The 19659-nt window shown below is 37.7% G+C and overlaps 1 protein-coding gene across 4 annotated transcripts in view; it reads right to left on the reverse strand.

Annotated features, from left to right (window-relative positions):
- LOC145674559 (protein bric-a-brac 1-like) overlaps positions 1–19659 on the reverse strand; it is a 1152100-nt gene that overhangs the window by 363976 nt on the left and 768465 nt on the right. For 3 of the 4 annotated variants that reach the window (XM_081744738.1, XM_081744734.1, XM_081744736.1), the window contains one exon: positions 1935–3145. In XM_081744738.1, the coding sequence (XP_081600864.1) occupies positions 1935–2732 (798 nt within the window). In that variant the 5' untranslated portion in view covers positions 2733–3145. Of the gene's footprint in view, positions 1–1934; positions 3761–19659 lie in introns of those variants that run through there. The other variant, XM_081744737.1, reaches the window with a different exon arrangement.

A 19659-nucleotide genomic window follows, 5' to 3' on the forward strand; every position in this document is an offset into this window, starting at 1 on the left:
TTACCTGGAAGACGTTTCTAAGTAATGTAATTTTCAAATGCTTAAAAAGCTCCTATATTTTCCGGGTCACTGAGACCATATGAAATTGACTAAAATCGGGTTAATATTCAAACGTGAAAGATTTTGACATTGGATGCATTCTGAACGTGAAAAAAATATACTAATGTGGCTTAAGGGTCAATGCTATAAATCAACTCACGATTGAGCGTTCTTGGGTTTGATTACCGCCACTAAGGCTGAAATGTGCGCTTTAATCCGCCTAATCCCATTATACATAAAATAGAAATGGAATCTTGAAGTACAGGTAAATTCTCTACACAAAACTTTATATTTGCGGTAGGTATAGTACTTTCACAACAACAAAAGCTCGTAAGAGATGGTTTTACTAGTTCCTTAAATGTCGTTCATATGTCGTTCATATGTGTAACCCACATATGAATGATATCCATGATAAATCACCAATTGATTTAAAAAAAAAAAAAAAACTTTCAATACGCTTAATTTCCCAAAAGAGAATTTGTATTCAGTTTTTTTTTCTTAATTTATAATTAGTACAGTATTAAAAACGAAAATACAGGTAAAAAACGATCAAAACCAATATTGATGCGTAAAAAATACGAGAAATAGGGGGAACTGCGATATCAAGTGAATACATCGCTTGATTCTAAATGTTTGGTGCATTCATCTAAAAAAGTAGCTGAGATTTAATTCTCATCTTTGTCAGGAAATCTCAAATTATTCAGAAGCAAATTCTCTATTCCCGATATACCACGCGTATTACACTTCCACAAACAGTATCCCTGTATAAATATCTCTATTACGAAAAAAATGTCAATAAACCCTTGTTGCTAACATCTTAATGAAAAGCAAAATACCAGATTGGGTACTAAACCCGGTAACACTTGGGTATGAAAATGCTTTCTTAATGCCTAATTCTAAGTTTCATTTCACCAATTGAAATTACACTGGAAAAAATTAATTTTCAGAAATTAGGAAATAAATACTTAGAAAAAAACGTGACATGCGCAGAAGGTAGTTTCCCTCTCAAGCCGCAACATATTTAAAGAGAGTAAAAAAGTATGAATCATAAAACCTATTTTTGATTGAAATACGTTAATTTACACTAGATTCCACAAAGAAAGAAAAAATGTGTATCTTTGGCAGGTATTTCTTAAATGTGGGGACAACCTAACGAGAAGTATTAAGGTGGAAATGTTGCACATAAACCACGTGTGTGAGTCCTCGCACGACAGACAAAAAGAAACACAGCGTCAACTCCTAACTACAGGAGGGAAGTATGACCAGTCGATGAATTTGAGTAATGCTATACCTAGAACGTCACCGCTCATTGCAGATTGTTATGCAAACTACTTGTTTCGGCGTGCGTAATGCTTCACACTATCCACCGGAAAATTAATAAAATTGCTTGTAGAACCGAAAATACAACTTTTCCGTCGAGCCATGTTCCACACTGCTACTTTTCTAACCAAACCGAAAATACACATTATGACGGTTGTCATTCCAATGTTAAGTCACAACAATTGTCACAATAGTTAAATTCTCAAAATGGGAAAGAACCAGCCTTCTTAAAAGTTACAACAATAAAAATGTTCACGAAATATTTTATCACTTTACTGTTCAGGCAATATTGTGCCGTAATACTATTGAAATAAGTTTACTTACGGCCAATACAACCTGAAATATATATATATATATATAGCCCTTGTACTAGAAATAACCACTGTCTACAAGGACAGATACATATTTAATATATCAAAAAAAAAAAAAAAGTTTTAACACTTTGTTGACTTCCTATTTTGAACTTTGCTTTCCGATTCTTTACTTTCTGTATGCCGTCACATGAACACAATAAACAAATGAGAAACACTTGAACTTAATTTAAGATTGGTAAAAAGAAAAGTCTAAGTACTCACCCTCTCTTCCTCTCGGATCATTTCCGCGATGCCTGGCTTAATTTCCATCTCATCGGGCGAAGGTCCTGGGGGCGGTGGGTGCCCAGGATCTCCTGGAGTAGGTGGCTGGATGATTGGGGGTGGCTGAGGGGAAAGACCAGGAGTAGGAGTGGAAGTGGCGCCTGGGAGGTCCACTGATGTCTCAACAATTTCGGCTGCACTGTGGTTGGATTCTTCCGGGCTGCTCACACTGCTGCGTTCGCCCGAGTTTCGTCTGCGTTTTTTCCTTGGCATCCCTGGGGTGTTTGGGGAAGGGGATAATGGGTCATCGTCATGCTGGGGTCCATGGGGCCCCCAGAAGCCTCCCATAGGTCTCATCAGACCGCTTCCAGGGGGAACTGGAGGAGTCTCCATCTTCTTGCCCATTGAATCATTGACATCGGGCTCACCATTGACATCAGCAAGTCCTCGGATCTTCAGTGCTTCGGCCACTTTCAATAGGGGTCCAATCTGCTCTTGAGACACATTTATCTCCCCTTTGTACATAAATTCGACAACTGCTTTCATTTCTGGCCACTTGATGTCTTTCAGAATTACTATCGGATGTTGGCAGGGATTGTCGAAAAACAATGATTGAAAATATGGACTGCAGGCAGAAAGAACCATCTTGTGGGCCTTGACAGAATGCCCATCACATGCCAGGGTGACATCGACAAACGCTTCACTCTGGAGCAACTGGTCAAAGACATTTGTCAAGTTGCTTTGGTAATTATTCCAACGCAAACAAAATTGCTGAGGGGATGCCATACAGTGCTGCATTTTGACTGTTAATTAGGAATCTCTCTCTCAAACCCTTTTAAAGAGTCAACACTAAATTAAGAAGTTATGGGAATGTTAAGTTTGGTACAGTCCAGACATTCAGACTCCGTCGTCTAGTTATCAACACGGCACCTGGGAAGATGTGATTGGTAGGTTTGTGGTTTGATGGGAACAATTGAAAAAAAAAATTATGAAACAGCCACCGTTAGGTCCTCTTCGTTGTGCCCTCGTAGGAGGGCCGGCACCTCCGCTGCCGGTTGCCAATGTCCAGCACGCACGTTGCCTGTTCGTCCTCAATGATCACAAACACAACACAAGCACCCGGCACGGCGCTCTCTGCCTTCACTAAGCGAGTGTCCAGTCCCAGTCAGGACGTCGCCCTCCGACTGTGCCTTGTTGTTGTTGTATTATGTCTGCAAAGAAGCGAAGAGTGATCCAGTCAAAAACGACGCCCATTCAACAAAACAAGGTCACGGTACAAAAGTAACACGTTGAAAACTAAAGACAGAATAAAACCAAAAAAAAGAACGTATTTTGTTTTTTGCCAAAACTCGCACACACACACACATACACAATAAATAAGAGAAGGAAAGAGACCAAAAACCACAATCGGTTAAGAACTGAAAAATGCACGTAGTCTCTAAAAACCCCGCGCGCGTTTCTAACCGAGAACACCAGCAACCTTCTCCACTTGTGAGTTCGCCTCTTCGTTCTAACTCGAGGGAACCGACCAACGCTCTGCCGACTGAGAGCTCAACACAACACCCCACTCTCCCCTCCACGAGCGCGAGGCACGATGGTCGATTTTCCCTTGCACTGCAGGCCTTATCATATATTTATATAAAATGTATATGTAATACAGGGGGTATGAAACGAAAGTTTATTATACATAATGTATGTAGCATTGATTTATTGATGAGGCTGAGAGACTAGAAAACGCACCACGAGGCGCTCTAGAAGATGTTTTTTCAGCGGGTGGCAAAGGAGGTGGGGGACGTAAGACTTTCAGAAGAGGGACCGTATATATACATAAACCTATCGCGCGCGCGCATTGCCTGTATATTTAGCATCTGCGTTGGTCGAGGCAAAAGGTTGTGTTGGAAGCGAAGTGGAGTGGGAGCTATGAGTCAGCTCTACCCTTTCCCCCCTCTCTTGCTTTATGTTATTGAATTTCATTAGGAGACTAATTTAATGGCAAGGCCCGGACTCCTGCAACTGCGCACTACAACCTAAAACTACCCTCGCTAAAGCTTATACAACCAAGGAGTGAAGCCAAAAGCCTTTGCTTTAGATAACACACAAGTTTAAAAACTATTTAAATGTTCGCCGCTGAAATAAATACACCCATTTACGCTTTTTACTAACTACTTCCATACGTATAGGTTACATCTTAGGTCGCGCGTCTCTGTTCATTTCTCTTCTTCTGCTCTTATTCCTATTACCTTTTTCTTTTTTTTTTAAAAAAAAAAAAAAGAATACGAAAGGAAGAAAGGAAGTACTAGTTCTTATGGCTCATGTCAAAGGGTCTTTAACAAGATGCACCCTCTCGCGTGTTTTCAGTCTCGTCTCCCAACGAACGCGCATGCGTACAAAACTTTTTTTTTTCTCCCTATTTTCCACCAACTTCTGGACTCCGTGATTACCACAGGTATCCCAAGACGCGAGTCATTGTAGTATCCACTCGCGCGCTTTTAAGTTCCCCGAGTCACGAGATTCTCGGTTCTAATCCCAGGTGCATCACCAGTATTCCACTTCCACAACATAAAAGACCCCCCCTCATTCACTAATATTTGTATACGAGCTTCCGTCTAGTTACCGCGCATGCTTCAAGTGCATCTGATCTCGGATTCGATTCTCCATGGGAACATGTGTGGTTCATATTCAATTTTAAACTTTATATATCGTATCCGCGGGTTTTCTCAGCGTACTACAATTTCCTCCCACCTTCCCATTCAACCCATTCTTCCATCATCATTCGCCTAAATAATCGCCTCTCTCAGCCTAAGAAGCATACTCATGGAACGTTAAAAACTCTTAAGACTTCATTTCATGAAAGAAAAAAAAAAACTTTAGATATACGTTCCGGTTAGGTTTTCTTTTTCTTTTCTTTTTTTCTTTTCTTTTTTTTAAGGAAAGCTAAAGCAAATGTTTGAAATTCGTAAGTTCCGACGTTCATTTTAATCAGGTCGTGAAATATAGGACTTCTCCCTCAGCCATTTTAACTATCTCTCATTACTATTATATCTATTTATCTATCTATCTATCTATATATATATATATATATATATATATATATATATATATAGTGTTATTTTTATTTTTGTGGCGTGGGAGACCCGGGTTCGATTCCCGGCGGGAGCTCATGTGGTTCAGATCCCACGGTAAGTTGTATATCCACGATATAGTGATATAGTGGTCTCATATAGTCTCGCTGCTCAAAGGGACGCTAAACTGAACACAAAAACAAACCAAATTTTTATTTTTAATTTTCCTTTTAGTGTAGCAAAATTACTAGACAAAAATAAAACTGAATTTCAATTTATAAGATTTGTAAGAATGAAATGAAATCTTTAAGTTTTACGTCCCATTATTATGCCGGCTGGGGTAAAAGATACTGTGATGATGAGAAATGAATGAAATGGTGGAATCAAGAAAGTGGGAGGTAACGGGAAAACCCCGAGGAAACGCACGCACACGGTGTTTGTCAACACAAAGTGCACCTATCGAGAGCTGGGATCGAACCAGGGACCTCACGCACCAGAGGTGAACGCTCTACCACTCAGCCACCACGGCCCCTTTATAAAGTATGCATAGTGTTTTCCATTGCAAATAATAATAATAATAATTTAAATAATATGTACTTCACCTTTACATGGGCATAAAAAAATACGTATCACAAACATATACAGGAAAAGGTAATAACGATCACATTTTAAAACCAAATAACAACAACTTGTCATTCTAAACTGTCTTAATCTGGTTGAGACTGTCTATATTGAACTTTTTATTAGGTGCTGAATTCGTAATGGTGTCAAGAAGCAGAAATAGGAATTACGTAATGTACGAAGTGATCTCTCATTTTTAACAACAAAACCACAATAACTTAATTTCGCATAAATGTTCATTTTCTGGATCATATTCTGACCAAATGGTACCCCGGATTTAGTTTGTTTCTACATTGTTCAAGCGCTTTCTAAACCGAGCACTACTTTTGACCATTCAACAAGAAACAAAAGTTCGTATCTTTTATATCCTATCCCATTCTAACTATATACATGAACTGACATAAAATAAAGGAGTACTTCTGGTTGACGTGGAAAGTTGAAATTCGGCATGATTGTAGCTTATCGGGAATAACCCACAGGAAAATTGCCAAATGTTAATATTTTTAATTTTTAGGGGGGTCTAAAGGGGGTAAAGACATTCCGCATGTTATTTAAATGGGCCTTTTTTTTTAGACCTATAATCTCATGTTTTGCGTACTTGAAATTGGAATAAAAACTTGAAGTTCGGTATTTGTTACCGAAGTAAATCACCAAAAATAAAAATGTCCAACTTTAGTGGGATTTTGTGGGTAACTCAAAAATCTTTCCCATGTTACATATATGGGACATGTTCGACACCCCCAAATTATTGGACACTTCCTGTACGGCTACAACGATTATATTTGGCATGATTATAGATTTCTGGGACTAACCGACAGAAAGATTGCCAAAAGTGAATATTTTTAATTTTTAGGGGATCTAAAGGGGACATGAAGAAATTCCCCATGTTATTTAAATGGTCGTTATTTTAGACATATAATCTCATGTTTTAGGTACTTACAAGGGACATCACCCAATTGTCCGGCTCCGATTTCAATGAAATTTTTGTCGCTGATAGAGGACATGTATTCATTACTTGTGATGACAGAAATTTTTGCCATGGTGCATGTTTTCTATTTTTTAATATTTTTTAAATGTTGTGATGTGGTTAATAGAGATTACTGCAGAAGTCCCTTACTACCCTTTGTAAACGGAGTGTTAATGAAAGAACAACCATGTAGATACGTATAGGATCTAGGGGGAAGTCGTATGGTACGTATGACCTTGACGGAAGCCATCTTGAAAGCCGCCATTTTGAATTAAGGTCAAGTTTTTTAAATAGGAATAGGGTATTATGATACATAATTTCGGGCTAGAATTTAATCAGAAAGACAATGGTAAAGTTAGTTTTAAGATGCGCTCATTTGGTGAAAAGTTACAGGCATATTAATAGTTTATACTTACTATGTGTGTAAGTCCCTGACCTCCGCTTCTAACCCGCGTATTAATGATAATAAGTGGATAAAGGTTTCGGTAATACATATTATGCCTAGAGGGAAGTGATACGATAAGGGTATCATTGACGGCAGCCATCTTGAAATCCGCCATTTTGAATTAAAATGAAGTTTTGAAAACTGAAAACCATAGCATGTGGCACCAAATTTTAATAGTAACAGTCATTAATAGTAATAGTAATTTTAATGTGACAGTCATATTATGTCTCTCTGATATTTTCTATCATTGCTGCCGTTCCTTTAAAGTTGTAAAGTTGTTTTTATTTCAATAAAGAAAATACTGTTTGTCGTTTGCGCAACATATAGGCTACATTTCATGATAATTTTGAGTTCGTGTTACACCAATTTCTTATAATTTCATTTGTATTTCTTTACATCACATAGGTCCATAGGTTTCTCATGTACTCTGGGTTAAAATAAATAGTTACACTGCCTAGTAAATTAATAACTACATGGCAAGTCTTCAAAATTCAGAAAGATTGCTGGATGCTTATCCCAACACTATTCATGAACTGACAAATCGCAACTCTTAAAAAAATGTAATAAATTCAGAAAACATGAGCCATGGAAACAATTGCAAAATGCCAGTTGGAATCTTAAAACATGCGGTGAAAATTAGGAGTGTTGCCAATTTTAAAGATCGAATAATGGACGTTTTGTACACATTAGAAGAGTCATAAATTCATACTGGTTAACTATAGAACAAAAATAAGCATACCATTGGCTTTTGGGGAAAATTTACTATTAAAATTTGGTGCCACATGCTATGGTTTTCAGTTTCCAAAACTTCACTTTAATTCAAAATGGCGGATTTCAAGATGGCTGCCGTCAATGATACCCTTATCGTATCACTTCCCTCTAGGCATAATATGTATTACCGAAACCTTTATCCACTTATTTTCATTAATACGCGGGTTAGAAGCGGAGGTCAGGGACTTACGCACATAGTAAGTATAAACAATTAATATGCCTGTAACTTTTCACCAAATGAGCGCATCTTAAAACTAACTTTACCATTGTCTTCCTGATTAAATTCTAGCCCGAAATTATGTATCATATTACCCTATTCCTATTTAAAAAACTTGACCTTAATTCAAAATGGCGGATTTCAAGATAGCTTCCGTCAAGGTCATACGTACCATACGACTTCCCCCTAGGCCCTATACGTATCTACATGGTTGTTCTTTCATTAACACTCCGTTTACAAAGGGTAGTAAGGGACTTCTGCAGTAATCTCTATTAACCACATCACAACATTTAAAAAATATTAAAAAATAGAAAACATGCACCATGGCAAAAATTTCTGTCATCACAAGTAATGAATACATGTCCTCTATCAGCGACAAAAATTTCATTGAAATCGGAGCCGGACAATTGGGTGATGTCCCTTGTTAGATTAAAAACCGGGGGCGCGGTGGCTCAGTGGTAGAGCGTTCACCTCTGGTGCTTGGGGTCCCGGGTTCGATCCCAGCCCCCGCCAAGTGAACTTTGTGGTGGACAAACACCGTGCTCGTGGGTTTTCTCGGGGTTCCCCCGTTTCCTCCCACTTTCTTCATTCCACCATTTCACTCATCTCTCATTATCACCGTCTCCTTTAGCCTAATCAGCATAACCGTGGGACGTAAAACTCAAAGATTTCATTTTTTTTATTTTTAGATTAAAAACCGGAAATTCGGTATGTTTGTACCCTTCTATAGCATTATTTAGCAAAACCACTAAAATAAAAATTTCCAACATTAGATACATTTTGAATGACAAAACAAAGGCTAATGTAAAAATAAATTACAAGTGATTACGGAGAATATTAAGAAGTAAGGGCTGATACATATGAGATGCAAGGCCGTAGGCCGAGCAAACGCAGGGATCTGGGAGCGAAGCCTTTATCTGGTTTAAGACTACTCTGTGTATATATAATGTTCTCGGCTAATACCATGAAACAAGTAGATGCATCAGGAAAGAGGGTACACACAAGGTATTGTGCTCTTACTGGTAATCTAGTTTCTGAAAACTAAGCTTTAGTTTGCACTTCGAAATCTTATTCAGACGCTTTATTTACATACGCAATAAAATGTCGATGTATATTATATATATATATATATATATATATATATATATATATATATATATATATATATATATATACAAGGGCGGATCGAAGGGGGAGCTACGGGGCTATAGCCCCCCCCCCTTGACGCTCAGGTTTACACTAGATAAAATGGGCTTCAATTCTGCTTTACACTGGATAAAACGGCAAATTATGGTTTAGCCCCTCCCTTGATCATATCCTGGATCCGCCACTGTATATATATATATATATATATATATATATATATATATATATATATATATATTTAAATGGTCACTTCTACGGTCAGTCTTCAGTAATATGATGTGTGGTCCGTAGTGGACTGGCTTGTCCGTAGTGAAAAGAACCTAAAAGCCACTTTAAAGGGGAAATGCCATGTAGAAAGTAGTAAATATTCCCGCGTGTTATGGTAGGCAATATTTTTCATCTCTTTCGTCCTACACCTACCACATTAAATTAATGCAAAAGAAAATGAAATATTTGAGTTTAACGTCCCACGATTATGCCCGTTTAGGCTGAGAGAGACGGATGATAATGAAACGATTGATGGAATGAGATTGTGAGAGAAAACGGGAGAATCCCGAGAAAACGCACGGACACGATGTTGTCCACCACAAACTTACTAGGACACGGATCGAACCAAGGACCCTACTTCCCCTGTCTTTTATCAACGTCATCTTATCTGCCAGCTCCTTCTCCTCTCACTGAGAAACACAATGAGGAACGCAGGAGAAAGTGTTGAAGAGCAAGTGTTGGTAGTATACACGCAGTCATGGATCCACAAGAGTAGTATGCGTGTAAAACCATCGACTACACTATCGATGTTCTTGTTTGTTTTCCACACAAATTTTATTTTCTGATGAGGCCAATTTTTATGTCACTTGGGAAGTGAATAAGAAAAACTGTCGCTATTGGTCCCCGACAAATCCTCAGTGGGTTGAGCCTTGCAAAATGGTAGGTACAGGCAAACTAATGGTGTGGTGTGGTCTATGGGGCACCAAATTAATTGGCCCATTCATAATTCCTGGTACCCTCACTGCTGAACGGTATTTGGATATGTTGCGGGTTCTCATCCTCCCTTCCATATTGTCCGTGGACGGCACATTTCCACTCTTTTTCCAGCAGGATGATGCCCCTCCGCATTACGGATTACAGGTCCGTACCTATCTGGATGAACAATTTTCTGGACGTTGGATTGGGCGCCGTGGTCCTATTAAATGTCCAGCACGATTACCAGATCTGACGCCCTTGGATTTTTATCTGTGGGGTCATCTGAAGGCAAAGGTACTCGTATACGCCGAAAAGATCCGGGATCTTGAACACCTGGAAGAACGCATATTTGCAGCCTGTGCCGATATTTCACCAGAAACTCTTTTGAGGGTCATGGACAATTGGGTTGAACGACTTACCTTGTGCATAACTCGGGATGGGGGCCGCGTAGAGCACGTGCTCCGCCATGCGTGACAGGTAAAATTAGCAGTTTGAAATGCCTGTAACTTTTGAACAAATTAAGGTATCAACAAACCAATTTCCCCATTGTGTTTGTCTTTAAGTTCTAGCCTAAAATTATGTGCCACATGACCATGTTCCCATTTTAAAATCTTGACGTGAATTCAAGATGGCGGCTTTCAAGATGGCCACCATCTTGGTCACCATCACAATCCAACTTCCCCTTTGCCCTACTATGTTACTACATGGTTGTTGTTCACTATTTTACACGAACACGGATTTTACAAGGGGTGATAAGGGACTTATGGCCCACCCGATGGGCCTATACAAGAAAAAATATTTGAAGAATTGAAAATAAACGAGATACTAAGACAATACAGTGAAATAAGTATATAAAAGCAAATAATAAATGACTTGGACATGTTGAAACGATGAAACGAGATAGAATGCTAAAGAAGATCAGAGAATGTATGGAGAGAAACGAGAAAGACCGAAAAGACGAAAAGATGATGGGTAATGGCATGATTTAATAGGTATAGCAGCAATAAGCGTGAATGGATAGAGATGAAAAATGAAATGATTTTTTTAGTTTAACGTCCTACGATTATGCGCTTAAGACGAAAGGAGACGATGATTAAGGTAATTGAATTATGATGGAATGACAAAGTGGGAGGAAATTAGAGTACCCCGAGAAAACCCACGGACACGATGTTGTTCACCACAAACGGATAGAGACGAAAATGAAAGATAGAAAGGAGATCGAAGGTAAACTTTCCTCTCGGGAATGGATTCCGAAACCACCTGCATACAAATTACATGCATTGACCACGTGGCCAGGAATGAGCAACTCTGTACGCTTTGTAATGATGGCAAAGATGATCCATCATTGGAGAAATATCATGGAATTTGATCTGATACATTAGGTAAAATGAAAAATTAGGCTTTAAATTCATTTGGATAACTCAGTCCGTGTTAACGATACAGATTCGGGATTTAAATCAAAATATAGAGAATACAGTTCTTTTCGATTTGAGCTTTATTTCGTTCAAAGATGCCGAGAACTTTCGAAGATATAGATAAAAAAATAGATTCTTCAACATAAGAATTTCTACCAATTTCCTGAAATGTAGAATGTATTATATACTGTTGATTTCTTGCCTACCAACATTTTTGCGAATAATAATAATAATAATAATAATAATAATAATAATAATAATAATAATAATAATAATAATAATAATAATAATAATAATAATAAATACAATTTTAGCGAAAAAAAATAGTACAAAGTGATGGCTTACAAAGGAATAACACTCAAAACTTTTTAATGACGTCTCAGGTTCGATTCCAGCTCCTGTCATGTCTGCTTAGTTGTAAACAAACACCGTGTGGATAAGAGTTCTCTCGGATTGTCCCGTTTTCTTCCACTCTTTTCATGATACGATTTTGTTCATTACCATAATCACGGTTTCACTTCGACTTGGAGCATAGGACGTTAAACTCAGAAAAATAGAAAGGATTCCTGAAGGCCAACTAACTTCTCTGACTACAGTTTCCACCACGCAAACTTTTAGTTACTTCTATTGTACTAAATGAACTGTTTCTGATCGATGTCCTGTGTGAGCAAACGAAAATGGAAATTCATACAAAATTTATATTTTAAATCAAAGTGCGAACTAATGTATTAAATGGAACAAAGCTTATGACGTTTTTATTAGTCGAAATATATTATTATTTCGGTTCATGGTACACATGTGTAGCTACTGCATCAAATGGTTCTACAGAATTTGTCCATTATCTGCTACGTATTCCTATATAATACAGAGCAGCAAAATCATTTCTCCAACACATTTATGAACTCTCCAAACTGATATTTTAAAACGAAATGAAGGACAAGGAAAGTTTTACTGAAAAGTAAATGTGCTTAAGAAATAAACTATTTTTGCTTAGAAGTTTGTATTAATCGTAATTTGGGAGTAAACAATCACAAAGATATAAATGATCGATGAAACTTGATCAATCTTAACCAAAGGTGACACTGAAATAAACGTTCACCAGTTTAGTAAGGATATTGAGTACTATAGTGTGCAGCCCTCTGGTTCTCGGGTTGTAGGCGTCAAATTTTCGGCTCCGGAGTCTATCAAATCTTTGCAAGAAAAAGAAAACTATCTGCTACTTAATTGATTAGACACACTTAATCTAAAACATTACTACATTAATTCTAACGGAACAAATTTTCAAGGATGGGGCAGATACCAATCGACGAATCTCATAGAGGTGGGCAAAACCTCATTCGTCGCTTTTCACAATGTTCAGACAACTGAATGTTTGTATACCTAACAAGTAACAGTGCCACGTGTAAACCACGTGAAGGAGTTTTGTTTGCTATTTTCGTCCTATTTTCTCCATTAATACTGAAACCGGAAGTGGTAGTATACAAGGTGTGATCAAAAAGTACGGTGAATGCAGTTGAAATCCATGTCTACTAGTAAGTCTGGTAGCCTAAACCTTTGGTACAGTCAGTGTCGAGTTTGAACGAGTTAGTTAGCTTCCAGAGGCAGAAGAATGAGAACGCGTTAAGAGTGTCTGTCGCGTGCCAGCATTAAGTTTTGTTCTAAGCTGAAAAAAGTATGCCAAAGAAGCTCACGAAATGTTAAAGTCAGTGTATTGTGATGAAGCGGTAGCATTGAAGACTGTTCACAATTGGTATCAGCTAGGGATGGCCAAAAATTTTCGGATCAGGATATCCCGGATCCGAAATTCGAATCTCAGATCTTGATTTGTATCCAAACCTACATCTGAAATTGAGATGATAAAATCGAATATCTAAAATTCGTCAAAAGTGTTTACGGATTCACTAATATAGTAGGTTGCTGTGCTTTTAAATGTTTCCATAACACGTTTGTGCTACCTTTGTTCTTTATTTTATTTTAATCTTGCAATATTTACATGCACTTTCTGTCGAAGTCTCTTTAGTAAAATGTTTCCCAGTTTGATTTCTTCCCATTTCAGAGTATAGTGAACTGTCTGAAAACTGATGTAAATGGTAACACATTCTTCTGTTTAGCTCCTCTTCGAAAATTAATGTTAGCTTCACATTGAAAATATTTATTTTATTCTTAGAAAATAAACTTTCTTCTTTTCTCATATACAAATGAAATATCTTTTAGATAAGGCCCTTTTCATCGCAGGAGTACTAGACAAAACAAACTCTTTATTAATAGTAGTTTCTGACTCACTAGAGTCCAACCATCAACAAATGTAATAATGAATATCTTTCACTTCGAAGGTATATACAACAAAAAAATATAGACTGGTTGCCGTGGAACAAAAGTAGATTTTTAAACATACACATGAGAATTTCAGGAGAGCGATATGGTTGTGTTCTTTGTATGACTTTATTACCTAACTTATGGCTTGCCCTTCTGAGGTCAGGAGTTCGTTGAAGGAGTAAATATATTCACCCACCAGGTTTCTTTAATCATACATTGCAGGCCGTAACCAAAACATATCCATGCATCGTATCATTGAAGCGTTTTGTGTTTTGTATATTAAAGTGTTCAAAAATACTTAACACATTCGCATTTGTTCATGTGATCTGAGGTTCAATTCTCGGTGGGAACATACATGAGAAAATTGAAAGCTGAAACAATATGAAAATAGTATTTAAAAGTCAGGAAATTGATATTAAAACTTTAGCTATCTATTGGGACTGTAAGGCTGTAGTTAAATTAACCCACACGTTTCGTGAACATATATTACGTCGTTATTGTTTATTTACTATAAACTACCAGATACATCCTCAGAGGCCACTTTACACTGTAGTAATCAAAAGATGACAACAAATTGGAAAAGGAATGGAAGGAAGGTCTCCAGAGCCTTCGATCAAGGTACTAACCTAGCATTTGCCCAGTATAACTGAGGAACAACCCTGGAAAATCCTCAGTCAGGATGGCTGGTCTCCGAATTCGAACCCGGTATTATCCAATTGCGAAGCAAGAATCCTAACAAGTAGCCTGAGCTCGCTCCGTATTATTATTATTATTATTATTATTATTATTATTATTATTATTATTATTATTATTATTATTATTATTTAATTAATGTAATGTTTTAAAATTAGTGCAAATTAAACCGTACTTTCTTTATTGCTGACGTTATAGTTAATAAGCCTACATGAGACATCAGTCCCCCATCAAGAAAGAATACTAGAACTGGAATTCAGGAAGCGGGGGTGAAGAGATTAATGAGGATGAGGAAACTATGTGCGATGCAAAAACTGAGAAATTATGACTTCATCACAGATATATTCACTTACATACGTCAATTAATATTTCTTTGATACATGCACTCTTACTTTCTATAGTGGCAGGAAAATGGCCCGCTTTTGTAAACGAACACACTAAGCACGTGCGTATAGGCGCAATGTCCGTGCAAAGAAACATAGGTAAAACTAGAAAAAAAATAGGGAAAGCGAGGGGAAAATAATAAACCGCCCTTCAACTTAAAAAAAAAAAAACTAAAAATAACTAAACTTAGAGGTACGAAAGACGCGAAGCGAATTTTATTGAAAAGATTGTTTTTCCTTAGTGATTAGTTGTGCTAACTATGAACATGAAGTAAAAAGAAAACAAATAGCTAGCTCTGAGTTTCCCAAACTAGTTGAAAAGAAAATATTGGATAAAATTTAATAATAAAGAAACCATTTATGATAATTAAAACAAACTAAATTCTTGGTACGACTGTCCTTTGGTTCCTACCAGCGGGCTTACGTTGAAACTGGGGATGTGTATTCAACGCATAGACACCCGAAGTCCCTAATGTCGGCTTTCTAGACTGGAATCCGCTACCTCTTACATAAGATAACTCCACAATTGTCCTCACGATACTGGGTCAACATCGAAATTGTTGAGTGCCTCTCCGGAAATTGAACCCATGACCACGGGCACCACAGAAACGCTCTCCGTCTTCTATAGACAAAAAGCTATAGTTACCCACATTATCTAATACAGAAATAAGTTCTGATTCTCTAATGGTGATAGTTGCTGATGGTGATAGTCAAGGTTCACCGAAGCATGATCCCAAACCCAAACTGAGATATTGATGTCACTGGAACGCCTGAAAAGTCATTGTGGGTAAGTGAAATGCCCACTTGTCAGGATGAAGGGCGATGGTGATGTGAAATGCGGGGCTGTCAGAGGTACTACTTATGATAATTGGATGTATAATCTATGTTGCCATAAACCCTCCTCAAGAACATAACTGTTAATCTTAGCTTTGAAAATGTTGCATAAGGAGTTTTATTGCTTTCATTAGGTTGCATTAGGAATTATCGGATTTATTTTAACGTTTAACTTTTACATCTCTTCTGATTTACGAATATTTAAATCGCGATTATCCCCTTAAGGTCAATTAGTGATATTTTAAATCATGAAATGAAATGAAATCTTTGAGTTTTACGTCCCGCGGTTATGCCGGTTAGGCTAAAGGAGACGGTGATAATAAGAAATGAGTGAAATGGTGGAATGAAGGAAGTGGGAGGAAACGGGAGAACCCCGAGCAAACCCACGAGCTCGTCCACCACAATGTCCACACGGCGCGAGCTGGGATCGAACCAGGGACCCCAAGCACCGGATGAAAGCTCTACCATTGATTATAGGTCCAAAAAATTCCCATTTAAATAACATAGGAAAATTTTTCATCCCCTCTTTAGACACACTAAAAATTAAAAATATTCACTTTTGGCAATTTTCCTGTTCTTTAGTCCTAGAAAGTTGCAATCATGTCAAATTTAATCATTGTAACCCTACAGAAAATGCTCAATAATTTAGGAGAGTAAAAGGTGTTCCATATAAATAACATGGGAAAGATTTTCTAGTTCCCTATAAAACCACTTTAAAGTTGATTTTTATTTTTTTTTATTTTTTTTTATTTTTTTTATTTTATTTTATTTTTTTTTATTTTTTATTTTTTATTTTTATTTATTATTTTTTTTTTTTTTTTGCTGATTTACTTTGGTAGTGCTAACGAAAACGTACTCACGCTGCGTGAGTGATCGCCGAATACAGTCATGTTTACGAAGCAAGATCAGAGGAGCTGGTTGAAAATTGAATGCGCTGGAGGTAGGAATGCAAAACAGTGCTTCGAAGTACTGCTTTTTTTGGGGGGGGGGGGGCTCAGGCCCGTCTTTCAGATCCGGTATCTGAAAAATTAAACCGGAACGGGTTATCATCATTGCCATTTTTTTCTTTTTTTTATTCATTATCCATTATATTTCAGGATGATTATGTTTGCGGTGCAAGTGCATTACCATTAACAAGGTCAGTCAAAATCTTTAATGACAGACGACAAAATGTCACAGATATGCATCGTTCCGGCCATCCTCCTGTAAGGAAGAAGATGTGCACAACGTGAATGCGTTAGTGCTAGCGGATCGGAACACCGCGGTTCATCAATTGGCCAACGATACAGGACTAGCATATTCGACTGTGCTTAAAATTCTGAAGAAGAATATGGGATTGCGTAAAAATCGCCTCAAGGTGGGTTCCACATAATCTGACTGAACAACACAAGGGCTGCGATATGATGCCGCTCCAACACACTTGGAGCAGTAACAATGTGAAAGTGAAGCCTTCGTACGACGGATCACTTCTATTCATGAAATCTGGGAAAGAGCGTATGAACCACAGCTGAAACGGCAATCAAACGAGTGGCGTCATCCTGAGTCACCGAGAAAAACAACAGTTCGGAATGCCCAAACCAATGCGAAAGCTATGCTCATCATTGCATACGTCTGGGATGGTGTAATCATAAACCATACCATCCCCCAAGGTTAGTGCAGAGTACTACTGCAATTTTTTGCAAAAAATATGCAAGCAGCTCTAAAACGAAAACTACGCCACTTCCTGACGAACCCACCCATCATTCTGCATGGCAATGCAAGGGCACATTCAGCAGGTACGGTCAATGATTTGTTGCATCGTTGGGGCTCGGAGTGCTGTATCACCCCCCGTATTTTCCAGATTTAAGTTCCTGCGACTATGACCTCTTCCCGAAGATGAAGAAACCACTTCGAGAGACACGCTTCCGTACAGTTGATGATCATCTTCGGGTGACCGATCACTCCATCCGCACTATCCAGAGACTAGGCACTGCCAACGGCATCCAGCGGCTTCCCCATCGCTGGGAACGCGTGATTCACAATGCTGGTGATTACATCGAGGGCCTGTAAAACTTCGAACCTTGTAAGTACTCCACTTCTTAAGATATACCGTTGCTGCCATTACTAAAAATCAAACCGTTATAATTCTCCAGATATAAAGCGAAGAGGAAAATTTTTGACTGAATGAAATATATTGGATTTTTTGGATCAGGTCCACAACATTTTTCAACGACCCCTAAATCATGTTTTCGTATTTTTTCTACGGAATAAGCACATCATACTGAGTTAAGTGATAGTTTGGGTTTGGCTACACTATATGTAGTTCTCCAGATATAAGGCTTACAAGAAAATTTTTGCCTGAGATATATTGGAGGTTTTGATCCAAAAATGAGGAGAAACATCTTGAAACACTAGTCATTTCTTGAAATACAGGGTAAGAACATATTTTGAGGTATACAATCTATCCATACAAACTTAAGTTTAGTGCTTTTAAATGACAATAACCAGCTTCATTAACAGCAGCGAAACAAAATGTTATAACATAATTATATTTTATAACATAACTAGCATATACTACCCGCTTCGCTGGGTTGAAATAAATAATTTAAATGCACACTAATATTGCTCATTTTGGATCATTTTAATGTATGTCATCCCTCCTCATCCCCCAAGTGTCAGGGCTGAAAATAGACTTAAAACAGCATCAGAAATGTCACTGTTCATCTCAGCGACCTCAAAAAAATGTGGATTCAGCAATAATATCGGTTATTTTCGATAACGTTTAAATATCTCTTAAGTTGTGGGTTTGAATTTGGGTTTAAACTGGATCGAAAATACCACTATTTATTTAAGGAATCCAGAAAACTATAAATTTGACACTGATAGTGGCCATTTTCGATCATTTTTATATATCTCTTTCTTCCCCTCCCCCAAATGGTGGGGCTGATTTTAGATTTAAACCGGATCAGAAATGTCATTCTTTATCTGAATGATCCCGAAAACTATGGATTAAACACTAATATTGGTCATTTTCGATCATTATTATATATAGCTCCCCCTCCCCTCCTCCTTGCTGCGACACACGGAATCAGATTTGTCACTGTTAATCTCAGCTACTCCTAAAACTATAGATTCGACACTAATATTAGTCATTTTCGATCATTTTTAAATGTTTATCCCCCTCCCTTACGCTGTACACTCCCCCTCTCCCAAACCAACTATCAGGGCTGAACTTGGATTCAAAACAGCATCAGAAGTGTCAGTGTTTCTCTCATCGACCCCGAAAACTATGGATTAAACACTAATATCGGTCATTTTTGATCATTTTGAAATTTCTCTCCCCCTCCTCCTCCCCTACGTTGCGTCGTCAAACTGAATAGCCTAAAGCAGTCTCTGCCCCTGAACTCATGTATGTTGAAAATTTGATCGAGATTGGTTCGGTGGTTCAAATTTATTAGGTTTTATTAGTTTTTATTTATACGTCCCTCTCCCCTCCCCTAGGATCTACCGTTAAAGTGAAATTGCAAATATGTTTTCAGATCCGAACCTCATGTATCTTGAAAATTTGATTGAGATCGGACGAATAGTTCCAGAGTTATTAAGTTACAAAAATAGTCATTTTCAGTCTCGTCTTATATAAACTGATTTTATATATCTCCTCCCTCCCCTTCCCCTAGATTGCACCGTAAAAGTGAAATGATGAAAACATCCTACGCCCGAACTTCATCTATGTTGAGTTTGATCGACATCGGTCGGGTGGTTCAAGAGTTGTTAAGTTTTATTTATTTTTATTTATCTGTCCCCTCCCCTCCCCCCCTAAGTTTTACAGTTAAAGTGATATGATAAAAACCACCTCAAGTCTGAACTTAATCTATATTGAAAATTTGGTTAAGATCGGTTGGGTAGTTTAAGC

The sequence above is a fragment of the Thermobia domestica genome, chromosome 17 (genome assembly GCF_964235325.1).
Source record: "Thermobia domestica chromosome 17, izTheDome1.hap1.1, whole genome shotgun sequence".
In the NCBI taxonomy this organism is placed as follows: Eukaryota; Metazoa; Arthropoda; class Insecta; order Zygentoma; family Lepismatidae; genus Thermobia; species Thermobia domestica.